A 14436-nucleotide genomic window follows, 5' to 3' on the forward strand; every position below is an offset into this window, starting at 1 on the left:
GAATTGGACAAACATGCACTTTTAAAACAAGAATGGAAACATTTTTCATAGTATCCCCATCTCCTTCCTGTCCATCCTTCCATCCAGATCCCATGCTGATGATTTTCCCATACTGAAATAGACTTTACTGCTGTCCACATCCATGTATGATGCATACCTTTTTCTTCAACCTCCTTCTTTCACATTTTAAAGTGAGAATCTATCACTCACTTTCGTGCCATTTAATGATCACGAAGGACACATCAATGGAGACATTGCATGCAACATGTAAATAATTTATTTCAATACAAATGTTACATACACTTGTTTTTTTTTAAAATAAATACCACAGGACACCATATATTGTCACAGGCTCCATTACCTTAACAAACAGTGACAAGAACTTGTGCGAAAATAGCTTGCAAACATTTAGTAAACATTCAGCTGAGTGAAGACTTTTTTTTCACTCTGCACACTGGAAAGGTTCACATGTGACAGGTTTTCATACAACAGCGAAAGCAATAATTAGCTATCATAGAAGATTCACATTTACAAGTGTCCACCTCTGGCAGCATCTGTGCCGAGATGCTGCAGTGATCTTTTTCTCATGACGCTTTTTTTTTTGAGTTGCAGAATTTCCACAAAAATAGTATGGTACAGGGGAATAGGCAAAATTGTTTGTAGTTCATGAACTCAAAAGTGTATTTAGTTGTACAATGTCTTGACAGATATTTCATGAAAGTGCTATACAGTGCTACTTTAAGTAAGTTAACTGCTTAATCTAAATCAAGGGGGAGTTATTCTCATGGGGCAAAGTGGTAGGTTATTTAACAGAGACAACAGGGGATCAGTGAGTACAGCATGGGCATTACCTCACCTAAACCTGGATCATATTTAAATACATGCATTGTATGATTTTATGCTGAATATATGTGCATGCTACATTGTAAAATAGCCTAAGACTTGTCTGAGACCCATAATCCACTTTTAAAAGACCCCTTTGTTTTAGCTGAGTCAGTATAACCATACCAGTGGGTAAAATAGGGAATCTGGGACCAGCCATTAGGAGGAGAACTGGATGTACATTGTCTGCATCAGTAGGCATGGTTCCAAACCATCAGCTGTGCTTGGAATGTGGTAGCGTCAGCTAATCATTCAAGACTCATTGCATATAACAGTGTTGTGTCCTCCAGCAACTGGGGAGGTGAAGGCATGAATTACATGCCTTATTATACAGGCATATTGATGAAACAGTAACCATTAATAACTTTGAGACAGCAGAGGTGCAAGGATAGGCCACTGCCAGGAGGGAGCAGTGTGGATATATAGTTCATAACCTTGGGTCAAAACAGATCACAAACACATCATCACAAATATAAAGCAGACATGCAAACAATCACTTGCGCGGTGCTTCTAAAATTACATATGTTTCAGATACAGACTTAAAAAAAACAGCATGGACTTCATTTAGAACCACCACATCAATTGATTGTGAGCGAATAAATACAACATATTAAAAAAAAAAACTTGGTCTAGAATCTTTTGTGCTTTGTGCATGCTGTACAGTGAAAACATTTAAAAGATGCTAGAGATCATTTGTTTTGACATTCAACCCCTTGCATTTACTTTGCTGTAAAAAATAAAAATAAAAACAGAAAAAGATCAACATAGTGGAAAGCTTGTTTTTCACATGGCAAACACTGACGTATGCGACACTGTATTTACGTCTGTTCCTAAGGTCTGTGACAACAGCACTGACCAAACTCAGCAATACAGTACATAGAGATTCCTCTGAGAGAACAAAGTTCACAGTTTTCATGGCGTCATCTGACCTTATCCATGCAGAGGCAATGCTACATGCACTAAAACACAGGTCACTAACACCGATTTAGACTGGCAGAGAATCCCTGTTCCCCCCCACCTCCCGCCTTCAGTCGCCACATTTAGCATGCTGTCACTTTGATCAGAACATACTAGAGACAGCCATGCTGGCAGGGGAGAGGGGTCACATCTGTAGCCACACCTTCATTAACCCTCTTGGTACTAATAATCTTGCAAGCCATTTAACATGGGGAAAAGTGGCTGATTTGTCCAATTAAAATCCTGAAGGTTAAGTGCTCATGCCCCATTAATGCGCGCCTCTGTATAAAACTGACATTTCCAAGAGCCTGCGATCCCAAGATGGGCGATAAGAAAGAAAGTCTCATTTCAGGTTAGCCCTTTGGATCTCATCAAAACCTGCAAATCAGAAACTGTATACTTGTTAATCCTCTAATCTTTTTTCCATGTTGTTTTTCAGAGCGAGTTATCTGATTCTGCAGCTAAACAGCGGAGATGATGTATTTATACATGTTTATTGGGCTGGGCTCAGCTGGATTTAGGGCGTTTCCTGGAGACATCAAGAAGTGTCTAGAAAAGAGAGACCAAAACTGACTTAGAGAACTGAAACTGCATTCTTCTGTGGGCCCCTCAGTATCTTATGAATCTTAAACTGATTTCAGGCATCTGTAGACACTGACTAGACTCTGGGAAATGTTACTGAGTGGTGACAAAGGTGCACTATGCAGGAGCACTGACTGTTTTTTTCATCTCTGTTTATTGGCCTCGGTAGTCACCAACGTCATGTCTCAGGCCTGGAAATTTGTTATCATTTGGCTATTTTCACGCACTGTTTATTATTACGTGTGGTTTGTACCCTTGTGCCATGACTGAGGAAACTGCTTCTCTGGTTTCAGTAAACACTGTACATGCTGAAACGCAGCAACCACAGGATTTAATAAACAAACAAGGCTTGTGCAAAGAAGGGGACAACTGTTATTGTTGCATAGAGGGGAATAAAAAGACTGATAATTTCTATTACACTTGTCTGATGACTGGACAATGTCCCAAATAGTGGTTTATATGTCACACAGAAGAGCAGGTTGACAGAATGCAAGATGTGACAGGTTTGGGCTGTGCATAGTAAAATTGAAAAAATGTCATTTGGAATCAATACAAGAAAGATCTGCAAGCTTTAAAGGTCAATATTCAGTATCAGTCACATTATCCATAATGTCATCGGCTTTGCCATGAAAGATATTCAATATCTTACGTGCTGATAACAGAATCTTGCTGATAGAGTGTACACAAACTTGCAAGTTTTATCTTATGACTAACTCAGGTTGGCCACAGGCGTTTCTCATTGCGCACCAGAGATGTAGTTCACTGTGAACATTCATATCTGTGGTGCTATCTGCTGGCAACAGAAACTCAAATGCAACAGCCTGTAAAAGACTACAGCAGGGAGCAGGGCCTCACAACATTGCTGAGCAGTGAGGAGAGATAGAGTGAGGTTTGGTCACACCTGCTGCTGATCATCTTTCACACTCAGACAATCATAAAAAATGCAAACTAAAGGATTAAAATCTTGGTTGACTTGGAATGTATTTCTTGAAACAAAGCACCAGAGAGGCATTATTTTTAATCCTTCCATGCACCTCTTCCTTTCTCTGATGGAAACAAGTTACTTGATATCCATGCCAAATTGGTGTGCTCAATAGGAGCTGACAACCTCCAGCGACTTTGCAATTCAAAAACATTTTTTTTACATCAATCACTATTATGGGATTTTTCTTGAAGAATTTGGGGATAAATAACATGCCCACAAATTCAGCTGAAGCCAGATAATTATCAGATCCACAATCCACAGTACATTTAGTTGAGTAAATAAAGAGCTGAGATGCTGCCCTAGTTAACCTCCTTTGGAAAGCGAGTTCATGTGAATGTCAATTAAGATTCTAATATCGAAAGATGTGATGAGGTAGATGTAAAGGCAATAAAATCAATGTAACAAAAAGGGAAAGTGATCTACCTAGAGTACTTACTCACTGTGTTTGAAAAAGGAAAAGAAATGCTTTCCTCAGCTGAACATGGTTTGTACAGTTTCTTTACAGAGATTCTGCCACTCAGTTCGACTGGGCTTACCTTCATTATCAGTCATTTGGAAAGAGGTTTATGGTAGCAGTGTAAACACGTGGATTTCCCTGCCCACAGAAGTCTCAGAGCTCCAAGTTTACAGGGCAGTTGTTACAGTCGATAAGCTTTTGCTGCAATTCCCATTTGGATCCACTGCTCTGTCCACAACACTACAGACCCCCTCTTCTTTCCCCAGACAGCCTTCATTGGCATCACTGTCTTCTGAGCTGTTCTTACTCCTCCCTTGCTGCTCGCTCTGCCAGCTGTGCCTGCTGTAGATGTATCCATTCACGTGTCCAGGAGTGCCGAGTCGGTTCCTCTTCATGCAGAGGATTTCTTTGAATGCATACCTGAATTCAGGACTCCGGCAGTAAATCAGCGGGTTGAAAGCAGAGTTTGCATAACCTATCCAGTTGAGTATCCTAAAGGTGAGGTCAATGTCCTCCACCTTCCATATGGCCACCACCACATTGAGCAAAAAGAAGGGCAGCCAGCACAGAGTGAAGATCCCCATGATGATACCTAGTGTCTTTAGGGCTTTGTGTTCCCGCAGGCAAAACTTAACTTTTTTCTGGCCACGCCCGTTGTTGGCCTCCAAAGACTTAAAGTTGCTGTTGTCGCTATTATGAAAACGTCCAACACTTTGGTCAATCTTCTTCAGCTGGTGCTTGGCCTCCTGGAAAACGCGGCTGTAGACAAAAACCATGATGACCAAAGGGATGTAGAAGGAGATGATGGAGGAGGTGATGGCGTAGACCATGTTGGTGTAGAACTCGCAGCAGCTACTATTCTTAATGCACTCCTGAGCTTTCTCATCATCTGATATCCACCACTTCATGTGGATGGGCAGGAATGATATTAAGGCGGCAATCACCCACACCAGCACAACCACAATGCGAGCTTTGCACTTGGTCAGCATCGACTGGTAGCGGAAGGGAGAAGTGATGGCCAAATAACGATCTATAGCGATGACACACAGGGTCTCGATGCTTGCGGTCACACATAGCACATCGGTAGCAGTCCAGAACTCACACCAGAAGCTCCCAAAGTGCCAGGTCTTGAAAATGATGTAGCAGGCACCGAAAGGAACCACAATGAGCCCCATGACAAGATCAGCGCAGGCCAGGGATGTGATGAAACAGTTAGTGACGTTTTGGAGACGCTGGAAGCGAGCAATCGCTATGATAACCAGTATGTTGCCAAAGACGATGCACAAAACCAGTAAGGACATGATCATGCCCAGCAGGATCATTGCTGCCTCACTATAACCCTCCTCATTCCTAGTTGGGTCTGAAGACGAGTTCATCTCTGCACTCACATTGAGGTACACTGGGGGGGTTGTACTTCCCATCTGAAGAAACCATATGTGGAAAACACACACATACACAAGGAAGTGAAATTCAGTATTTAAATGTAAAAACTGTCTGATAGGTATAGAAGAAAATTGCAAATAGAATGTTTACAGAAATAATACATGCATTTAAAGCTTGCACTGCCAACAGACTGAAAATGCTGCACCAAAACCCATAAAACTAATTTATTGCACACTGTTAGGCTCCAGCAAGTTTTGAAAACGTGTTAAACAAGTCAGACAGAAATAAAAGTACAAACCTCCACAGACAGTTGTTCTGCTTCCTGCCTCCCATACAAAGTAAAAATATCACTGCTCAGATAGTTCCTTCAAAGTAGTGAGGATCACATGTCCTTTCTACTTTCTGTGTTTCTTGATCTCCCTGTGTCTCACTAACCCCGTCCCTCAGTTGAACAGTGTTTCTTCTAATGTGTCTCCCAGGCTATTTGTCAGAGCCCTTATAACATGCAGTGATGACATCACGGTCAGTGCTCAGCCAATCAGACAGCCAGCCTGTGGAGGGTGCTGAGAGCTCTCAGGAGTTTGAACACGCTGTCCCTGCAGTCGCTGTTGCAGGGCTGCATGAGACACAAGCTGCAAACACAAGGAAAAGCTTCAAATTAGGTTTTTATTTTTTAAAAATAATATGGTAAATTAGTTTTTGAATGCATGTTTTATGTTTAGTCCAGTTGTGCAGTCGTGGCCCTGAGGAGTGTCTAACAGTTCTCTCTGCTTAGTCTGGATTGTATTAAAAGCAGGTGAAGCTTTGGGTTTTTTTTTTTAATTCTTTGAAAAGGTTGAATTCACAAGTTTTCCAACTGGCAAGTTGAACCAACATGACTGTATGATCTATGATTTACTGGGAGGTCTGGGTTTGACCACTCCTCTTGTCCTGACAAAAATGTGGCTTGTTCATGTGTTATTTTCTGCCATAATATTTTACCTGATTAACATAAAAAATTTATACTACAGCACACACTGTAAAAGTAGAATGAGTCATTGCAGGTACATTACAATAAAGCACTTATTTTTATGTGACACTTAGGATTAATGTCTAAGGGTTAAACTAGAGAAAACTCCCTCCTATTTCTGGTATGACGCTGCTCCCGTGACCCCAGCAGCTTGACACTAACAAACTCTCACACTATACTCTCAAAATAGAAAGTATGTTTTCGGTATTCAGGATAAATTTGCATTATATGCAAAGATTTGCAAAGTATTAGTGATAAAATTGTCAGCTATTCAATAGAAGGCTTCTGTTTATCTGAAATCCTATTCAAATTCTTTATGAACTGTATTAACGATGTGTTTTCAGCACAGAGAATTGGAACCAAAACTCTGCCACGGACAGATGAAAAAGGGGAACTGATCACGTTTTTTTCTCAGCCCTACTTGTACCAAGTCAGCATGATGGTTACATATATATATATATATATATATATATATATATATATATATATATATATATATATATATATATATATATATATATATATATTTTTTTTTTTTTTTTTTTTTTTATTTATTTATTTATTTTTTTCATAGCTGAGAATGAATTTAAGGAGAAAGCAAGTTAAGCTCTTCTTTAAATGGAGAGCTAAACTCAATTAGCTGAAAGACTGTACCTGCAAGTCATCAAAAATGCATGTGCTGTAGGATTTTTCAGTCAGTATTTATTATATTTCTGTCCTCATACTAGATTACTGCAGTGAAATGATCAATGCTGATTCAGAAATTGCACATCAACACATAAGCATGTGTCAGGCATGTCTTGCTGTATAATAATTCTGGTGGAGTTCTCTTACAATAATCATGACTCATGGCAATTTTGTTGAAATACAGTGCAGCAGGAGATCAAACAAGGATTTTGAATTACATCGCCATTATGTTAGAGCATGCCTCTTGAAGGGGCCTTTGAGGAAATGGATTTCACTTCACTGTGGGTGTTTGCATGTGTAAGTGTGATACAGGTCTATGCTAAGCTCACCGAGGGAAGCGATGATGGTTTCCAGAGCTCTGATCCTTCAGTGAATGCAGACGCCAAAGGCACTGTGCTCCCTCCGTGTACTCCACAATGAGCTCTCACAGACTCCATATGACTCATGACGCAAGAATAAATCCAACCAATGGATGTAATGATCTTAATCTCAATATTCGGCACTCATACAAATGTAAGAAATTATTTTATGTGACACGTGTTTTTATCATAAATATCCCAGACAGCCATGCACCAACTCCTGCTATGATTTCTTATGCAGCTTTAAAATAATATTATCTGATATGGCCCCTAGAGTACAGGTCCATGAAACCAGCTTCTTTTGGAAAATCTCACTGCTGACTGATTACCATAAAATGTTCTACAGATATTCATCACACAGATGGAAAGCTTTCTGTTGGTCTTTGTGACCTTTTGTCTTGTTAAACATTTTGTTCCATGTCAACTTTTATTGGCAGGTTTCCGTGAACATGAATATGCATATTGACAGGATTAATTCAAATGTTTTGATGACCTGCAGACCTATCTTCCTACAGTTGGACTGAAAATTCTACTTAAACTAAGAAAAAAGTCAAAAAATGGATCCACACATTCCTCTGAAATTGAAAGTGCACATTTTTACGATCCTGAGGGACTAATGCTTTACATTTTGAGCTTTTCCTTTTGTATCACTGAGGTGAAAATAAGCAGATATCATGAAATATGCTGAGCACACTAATGCTCCACGCTGAACACCCATTTGATTTCAGTGAGTCCCATGACTTTATCTCTTGCACAACATATATGACAAACCCACCGTGTTTAGCTACACTGCTGATAACTCAGTGTGTTATCAGCACCTTGCAACACTCACAGTAGGACTGTGGGGGTACGTTAAACACTGCACACTTCAAATGCTTTGCCATCTTAAGAGATTTTGCATTTGTCCTATTATATTTTATAAAACTGATTTTAAGATATGTCAAAAAATAAAGCTGTAAAGACTCATCCTACCGTATACCTTTACAAGATCTGTTTATTTTCATAGAAGGGCCTGCTACAGTGTTATCTGGTGATGTTGGCTTTGAGCCCTGAGCTCCTTTGTGTCTGGCAACAGCCAACTCCTGCACAAATTAAACTTCATATCACTCTAGTTTAGAGTGGCAGTGCGTATGCTAAATGTTATCTAGATGTAATTTCTGTTCAACATTCTGCTTTGGAAAATGCAAGTCCTTATGTTCAATTAATCATGACTAGTTTCCTCTGTCTGTGACATCTGTCTTCCTGTATCCTGTCACTTATGTGCAGAACCGTTTCACATTTGGATAACCCTTTAACTGTCTCATATCATGTCAACACTTGGTTGTCATCCATCGACTCTGTTCAGTCAAACATTGTTGCTATAAATCAATCTTTTCTCCTCACAACTTCCTCTTTGCTTCCCACGTTACTTCTTCTTCATAGAAAGATGTGATGTTGACCTGATGACCTCCACATGCTGCTCCCGCCTCCCAATGAGATATTTTCCCCGTAATCTGTGAGGAACAATACCTGGAGGCATTGTTGCTGTATGGAAAGGTTTTCAGGAGCATGAGAGGAAATCAGAGGGCCTAAATCCTCCTATTCACTTACATGTCTCTCAAATGTCAAATTTTTAAACTGGTATATTGTAAAGTTAAAATTAATTTTTTTTTTTTTTTTTAAAAAGAAAAAAAAATTGTAGAGCATAGACAGAAGAAAGCCAAGCCAATGTCCTTTTAAATGCATAAATAACTGATTCTTCTCTTGCCCCTGCTTCACCTCTCCAGCAAGCCTCATGAAATTCAGCTTGGTAGTTTTTGCATAAGCCAAGCAAGCAAACAAGCAAGTAGACAAATGGCACTGAAAACACAAACTGCCAAAGCTAATACGTTTTCTTGCTGGAAGTTACAATACAGGACTCTCACTAAAAACAAAATACATATACAGGCTATTATTTTATCAGTTTCAGTCATCTACAAAAGGCAAAAAAGGATGAAAAAAATCTGAACAAGATCCTCTAATTGAATGTGATGATGTGAAAAAATAATAATTTTCTCTCCTGCTGACTGTTCATTCGTGTCTCATTCATTCAATCTCTGTCTGATTTAATTCAGTGGAACAAAGACCTCCCTCTCGGGAATAATCCAGGACATGGGCTACTAATTGGTTCTGTGGTGAAGGCCTCCAGGGGATTGTGGGTTGGTTCCACCAAACAACAAATGGATATATGACCATCGAAAACAAAATATTCTATGCTGTTTGCACTTTCATGTAAATATATTTGCATGAAGCATCCAAGCTGGCATTGCTTGTGGTTCATATAATTAAAAACAGCAGAACAAAACAAACTTGTATATCTAGATAGATGTGGCCATATATAGACTAAACAGCTACTGACCGGGTATACAAGTCATTGTTCACCCAGTTTCGTCTTGATAAAGTTCAGACGGAGGAAGAGGTTGTAAAAACACTTTACTGTGCTATTCAACAACTTTCAGCTCGTGGCTTCCAGAGAGAGCTCCGCATATACAAAGCATAAATAAAAAAATGTCTTTAAGAGGGTCTGACCAGTGTAACACATATATGTTACAGGATGCCGTCATGTTTTAGTACATAATAGATTGTTCTGTTTAACAGCTTGTAAATATGGGAAAGTTGAGCTTATTTTACCTGCAATTCCCAGTAAGAGTTCCCCTGCATCACCAGTTGTAGAGATTTATTTTATGGGTTTTTCACCGTTACTCAATATGACGGTGCAGAGGGATGGTTAATGCCACCGAGAGAGCAGGGGATTGACATGCAGCAAATGGTCCAGGAATCGAAGCAGGAATCCGCTGCTCAGAGCGTAAGTGGCCATGCGGTATGCAGCCTAACCACTCGGCTATCACTTCCCTGCACAGGCATGTAATGCTAATAAAAATGATTTCCATGCCAGCGTACAGTACTGTACTCAGTGGCCAAGGGCAGAATTCTTTCTTTCTTTCATTGCTTGGCATGACAAAGACCAGTCTCATTGGAGTCTTATTGATCAAGACATACAAAATGAAACAGTCATAGAGAGTATTAGGTTTTCATTTGAGAAGGTTAAAGGTTGAAGGCTGAGAATGACCCAATGACCTATTGGTTCACCAGAATGTCCTGTTGGAAGACAGCAGATTCTGAGGCAGGATTTACACCAGGATTAATAGTGTAAATTAGGTAGTGAAGGCTGAGCTGAATTATTACCTTTGTTTAACTGTATGAGAAGAAAAGTAATGAACTGCTGTCCTTGTGAGGATTTAATTAGGGTGTGCCTTCTGCACCATTCAGCAAATAGTAAACCTTTAGTCAGCACAGAGGGGAATCTTAATCCATTGTTTGGAAGACACTGGTGATTTAATCCCTTAACTTAAACAAAATTAAATCCCCCCCTTCTCAACTAGTTCCAGAAATGTTTTTTTCATGCTCTGAGATCTTGGTGCCATTTAAGTCCTGGAAGTAAATCGAGATATAAATAAAAGAGCAGCTACTATTTTGTCTCCCAAACATGCTGAATGAAAGAGATGAACCAAGGACATCTGGGGACCAATTGTGCAGCTATTAACCTCATATGTGATTTATTTGATGCCAGTTAGTATTCATGGAACTGAAATAAGGATGCAGGCTATTTTCTCTTCACGCTTGAATTAATTTTTAGCTCTCAGACCATCCCACAGGGTATTATTCATCCTTCTCAACATATAGAATAAGAGATTTAGAATTTCTGACCTCCAGTGACCCATCACTTGCAGCTTTTTACTCCACAGTTTGTTTTCACTTGCTCTACTAAATTAAGAACTCACACAGTCCTTTGTTCCTCTCATGCCTACAATGATTAATGTGTGAATAAACAGACTGCAGGCAGATTTCTTTCTTGTGGAACCCTGAAGGAAGCGGCTCAAACTGCTCTCTTCCTATTCTGTTCCACCTTCAAGCTTCTGTTGTAGTGATTAAAAATAGAAAATATTTAACTTCTGACCACAGCAAATGACAGAGATGTGAGAAGCTATAGAATGTCAGGTTTTTGCTTCTCAGGGTTAATTTGGCAGCTTTTCAACTAGCTGCAGTATTGTACATTTCTCTGCCAAAGCTATGAGTTAGGAATATATTCAAGTTGTAGCTATATTTCCGTTTTACCTTTCCTTGTAGTGTGTTTTTCACATTTACAGTGACAGTGAGAGAGACAGAGGGGGGCAAAACATACCAGCTGTGATGGTATCTTTATGTTTCAGGGATTATACTAATAAAGAAGAGGGTCTTCCATTCCTTTGGCAGTGCCTAAACCGCAAACAGTTGAACAGAGCTCAATAGTTTATCACCTGTTTATCACTCTGTTGTGTGAGAATGTACCACCCATCTGTCTGACTGCACTGGTATTTTTGGTAATGAGCAATAAAGATGCCACCATCAACAAGCCCTGTGTCCTCCATTCTTTTGTTTACAGCCTCAGATCATTAAAACTGGATCCAGCAGATCACAGCAACCCCATACAAGGTTCAAAGAGAAAAAAGACACAAAATTAACTCTGAGAGATTACAACACCCCTGCAAGGCCCCTATTATCCTCTGATGCTGCTTTTCTCTTTGTGTGTGTCCTGCTGCTGCAAACATCAAACATAAAACTAAGTTTTATAAATCTACTGGTGATGGAAGCATTTTAATTCGCTCATACAGAACTACAGGGCTGTTTGGAGTTTAAGACATGTTATATTTACTTATGAAGCTCACAATAATTATTGATTGTCTGCTTCTGTCTAAACCACAATAAGGTGTGTGTTTCTTCTGCACCACATGACATACTGAATCTGAGGACAGTACATCAGCAGAGCCTGTTTTCAGGATCAGTCCAGCAGTGATAATTGTGTAGCCACATGTGTAGTAACAATACAAACTACAAACAAATCTGTTGAACTGTGCAGCAAAACTGGCACAGCTAAAGATTGTGCCCCAATTACTGCTTTACCACCACTTTTTAATTTTTTTACATTTTTTATGTGATCTACAGTACACTGCATTTTATAACTGTGTCCTACTTTTTTTTGGAAACAATTACAGTCCAGTGGAGGCCCATTTTTGCTGTGATACAAAGGACAGATGAAGTCTGGATCGAACTTATGTGCCTGCACACTTTTTTGAAGTTTTGGGTTTGTAAGCTTACAAGGAACTTTGAGGGATCATATAGCGATGGTAGCGAGGAGCATTTAAATCTCATTTTCTGCAATAGAAGTATCCCATATGCCTCCACAGTTCATTGCAGTGAAGCATGAAATTGGCCACAGACAGCAGGTAAGTCACTCATGTCTTTCAAATGAAAATTAGTGTGTCAAAAGAAATTCATGACGAATGTTACATTAATCGAGTGAATCAAGAAAAAACATTGTAAGTATAATTTGCACGAGTGGAAATTATTAGCATTTAAGTCATTGATCAAATTAATTAAAAGGCTTTCATGCTGCCTTAAAAGTCTTTGACACTTTTATGGTGCACATGCTTTCCATGAAAGCAAATTATTAAATAGACTACAAAGTGCTTTGTAGAGTCCAGCGACATTCATTCCATTCATTATCTAGACCCTCTTATCCCTGAGGTCCACGGGGTGCTGGAGCAGATCCCAGAGACAGTCAACCATTCAAGCTCACATTCACACCTACAGACAATTTAGAGTCAAGCCACTTAACCCAACCTGCATGTCTTTGAAGCCTGGGTGGAATGTGGAGTTTCTGGAGAAGACCGGACAACATGCAAACCCCAGCAGCTTGAAACGGAGAACTTCCTTGCTGTGAGGTACGAAACACTGACCACAGTGCTTCTGAATTACATTTACTGTGTAGGCATTAATTAAATAAAGGCATCTACAGCCGTGACAACGTTGGATATACAAACACAGCTGTCTCAGCTACAGCACAATGTATACGGCAGCTGAACATACAAGAACATCCAACAAACCTAAATTTGATTTACTAATTAGATTAAACCAGCTGCACAAAAGAACATCTCAAAGATAATTCTTTAATTCTCTACATTCAAAGATCCTAAAGGCTGATAAAATATCTGTTTCTCCGCGGCCTCGCCATATATCAAATGATGGTGTCAGTCCAGGAAAAAAAGGATGGAGGTCAGAATAACATTAACTCTGAATAAGAAGGACAGAACAATTACGTAACAGCTTTCTTTACTGAAGGGTTATAGTATCTTCTCCACCCCTTTGTATTTTAATGGATTCATGTTTATATTGTGGCATCTGCTCTTAATTGATTCTTTGTAAATGTTTCAGGGAGCATAATACTGGTAATTAAAAAAAACATTCTTGGAGCAGCGACTGAGGTTAGCCACACGACAAAGAAGTATTTACTCCCTTCTTGTGTTTTACTGCTGCAGAGTAACTGCTCAGTTTGGCAATGTTATTTGTTATGGAACAACATAGCAGCTAAAAGAACACAGACTAGCAAGCCATGCGCATGTATTCCTGTGGAGATGGAAAAGCCATTGTCACCTACTGCTCAAGTCCTGAAACACATGCACACACACACACACACACACACACACACACACACACACACACACACACACACACACACACACACACAGATGGACTCATACTTTTAAGTCTATTCTTCTGCAACTCTTTTTTTCTTCCTTTGAATTTTGTTGGAAGCATTCAATTTCTGCTGTTCAGCGTACCGTTTTTCATTACGGAAAAAGAAGTTTGAACATTCCTTAAGAGGAATGTGTTCAATGTTCAAATGGCCCTGTGTCCTCCGAGGTAGCGTATTCTGATGACAGTTGTGTCAATAGAGGACTGTTTCTGCTCTTTCTTTCCTACAGTGAGTCACACTCTCGTCTAGGATATAGATAAAATGAATAACCAGGTCCTGAAATTGAAAAGGAGAAGCTTTGTTTGCTTCTCCACAGGTTGTGATCTGCAAAGCCTGAGGTCAGCCAGATGCTCAAGGCGTAAGACATCAGTACAGACTAAAATCAGACCAACAGTTTCCTGTTTCCCTTTGAGGGGATTTCCTGTCAACTGAGGATGTCGCTGCGATAGAACATCACAGTCAGACCAGGAAGCAGCGATGAGTAAAAGAGGGGACATGTGACGGGTATAGGAACTTAATAAAAGTTTAACATAACACTGGAGG

The 14436-nt window shown here is 39.6% G+C and overlaps 1 protein-coding gene across 1 annotated transcript; it reads right to left on the reverse strand.

The window, feature by feature from the left end:
• Nucleotides 1–259: 259 nt before the first annotated feature.
• adrb2a (adrenoceptor beta 2, surface a) lies at nucleotides 260–5723 on the reverse strand. Its single transcript, XM_023298190.3, has 2 exons — nucleotides 5545–5723; nucleotides 260–5284 (listed from the first exon to the last, which is right to left on the reverse strand). Exon 2 carries the CDS (start codon nucleotides 5282–5284, stop codon nucleotides 4031–4033), a length of 1254 nt encoding a protein of 417 aa, XP_023153958.2. The 5' UTR covers nucleotides 5545–5723; the 3' UTR covers nucleotides 260–4030.
• Nucleotides 5724–14436: the final 8713 nt, after the last annotated feature.

This window comes from Amphiprion ocellaris, chromosome 13 (assembly GCF_022539595.1).
Source record: "Amphiprion ocellaris isolate individual 3 ecotype Okinawa chromosome 13, ASM2253959v1, whole genome shotgun sequence".
Taxonomy (NCBI): Eukaryota; Metazoa; Chordata; class Actinopteri; family Pomacentridae; genus Amphiprion; species Amphiprion ocellaris.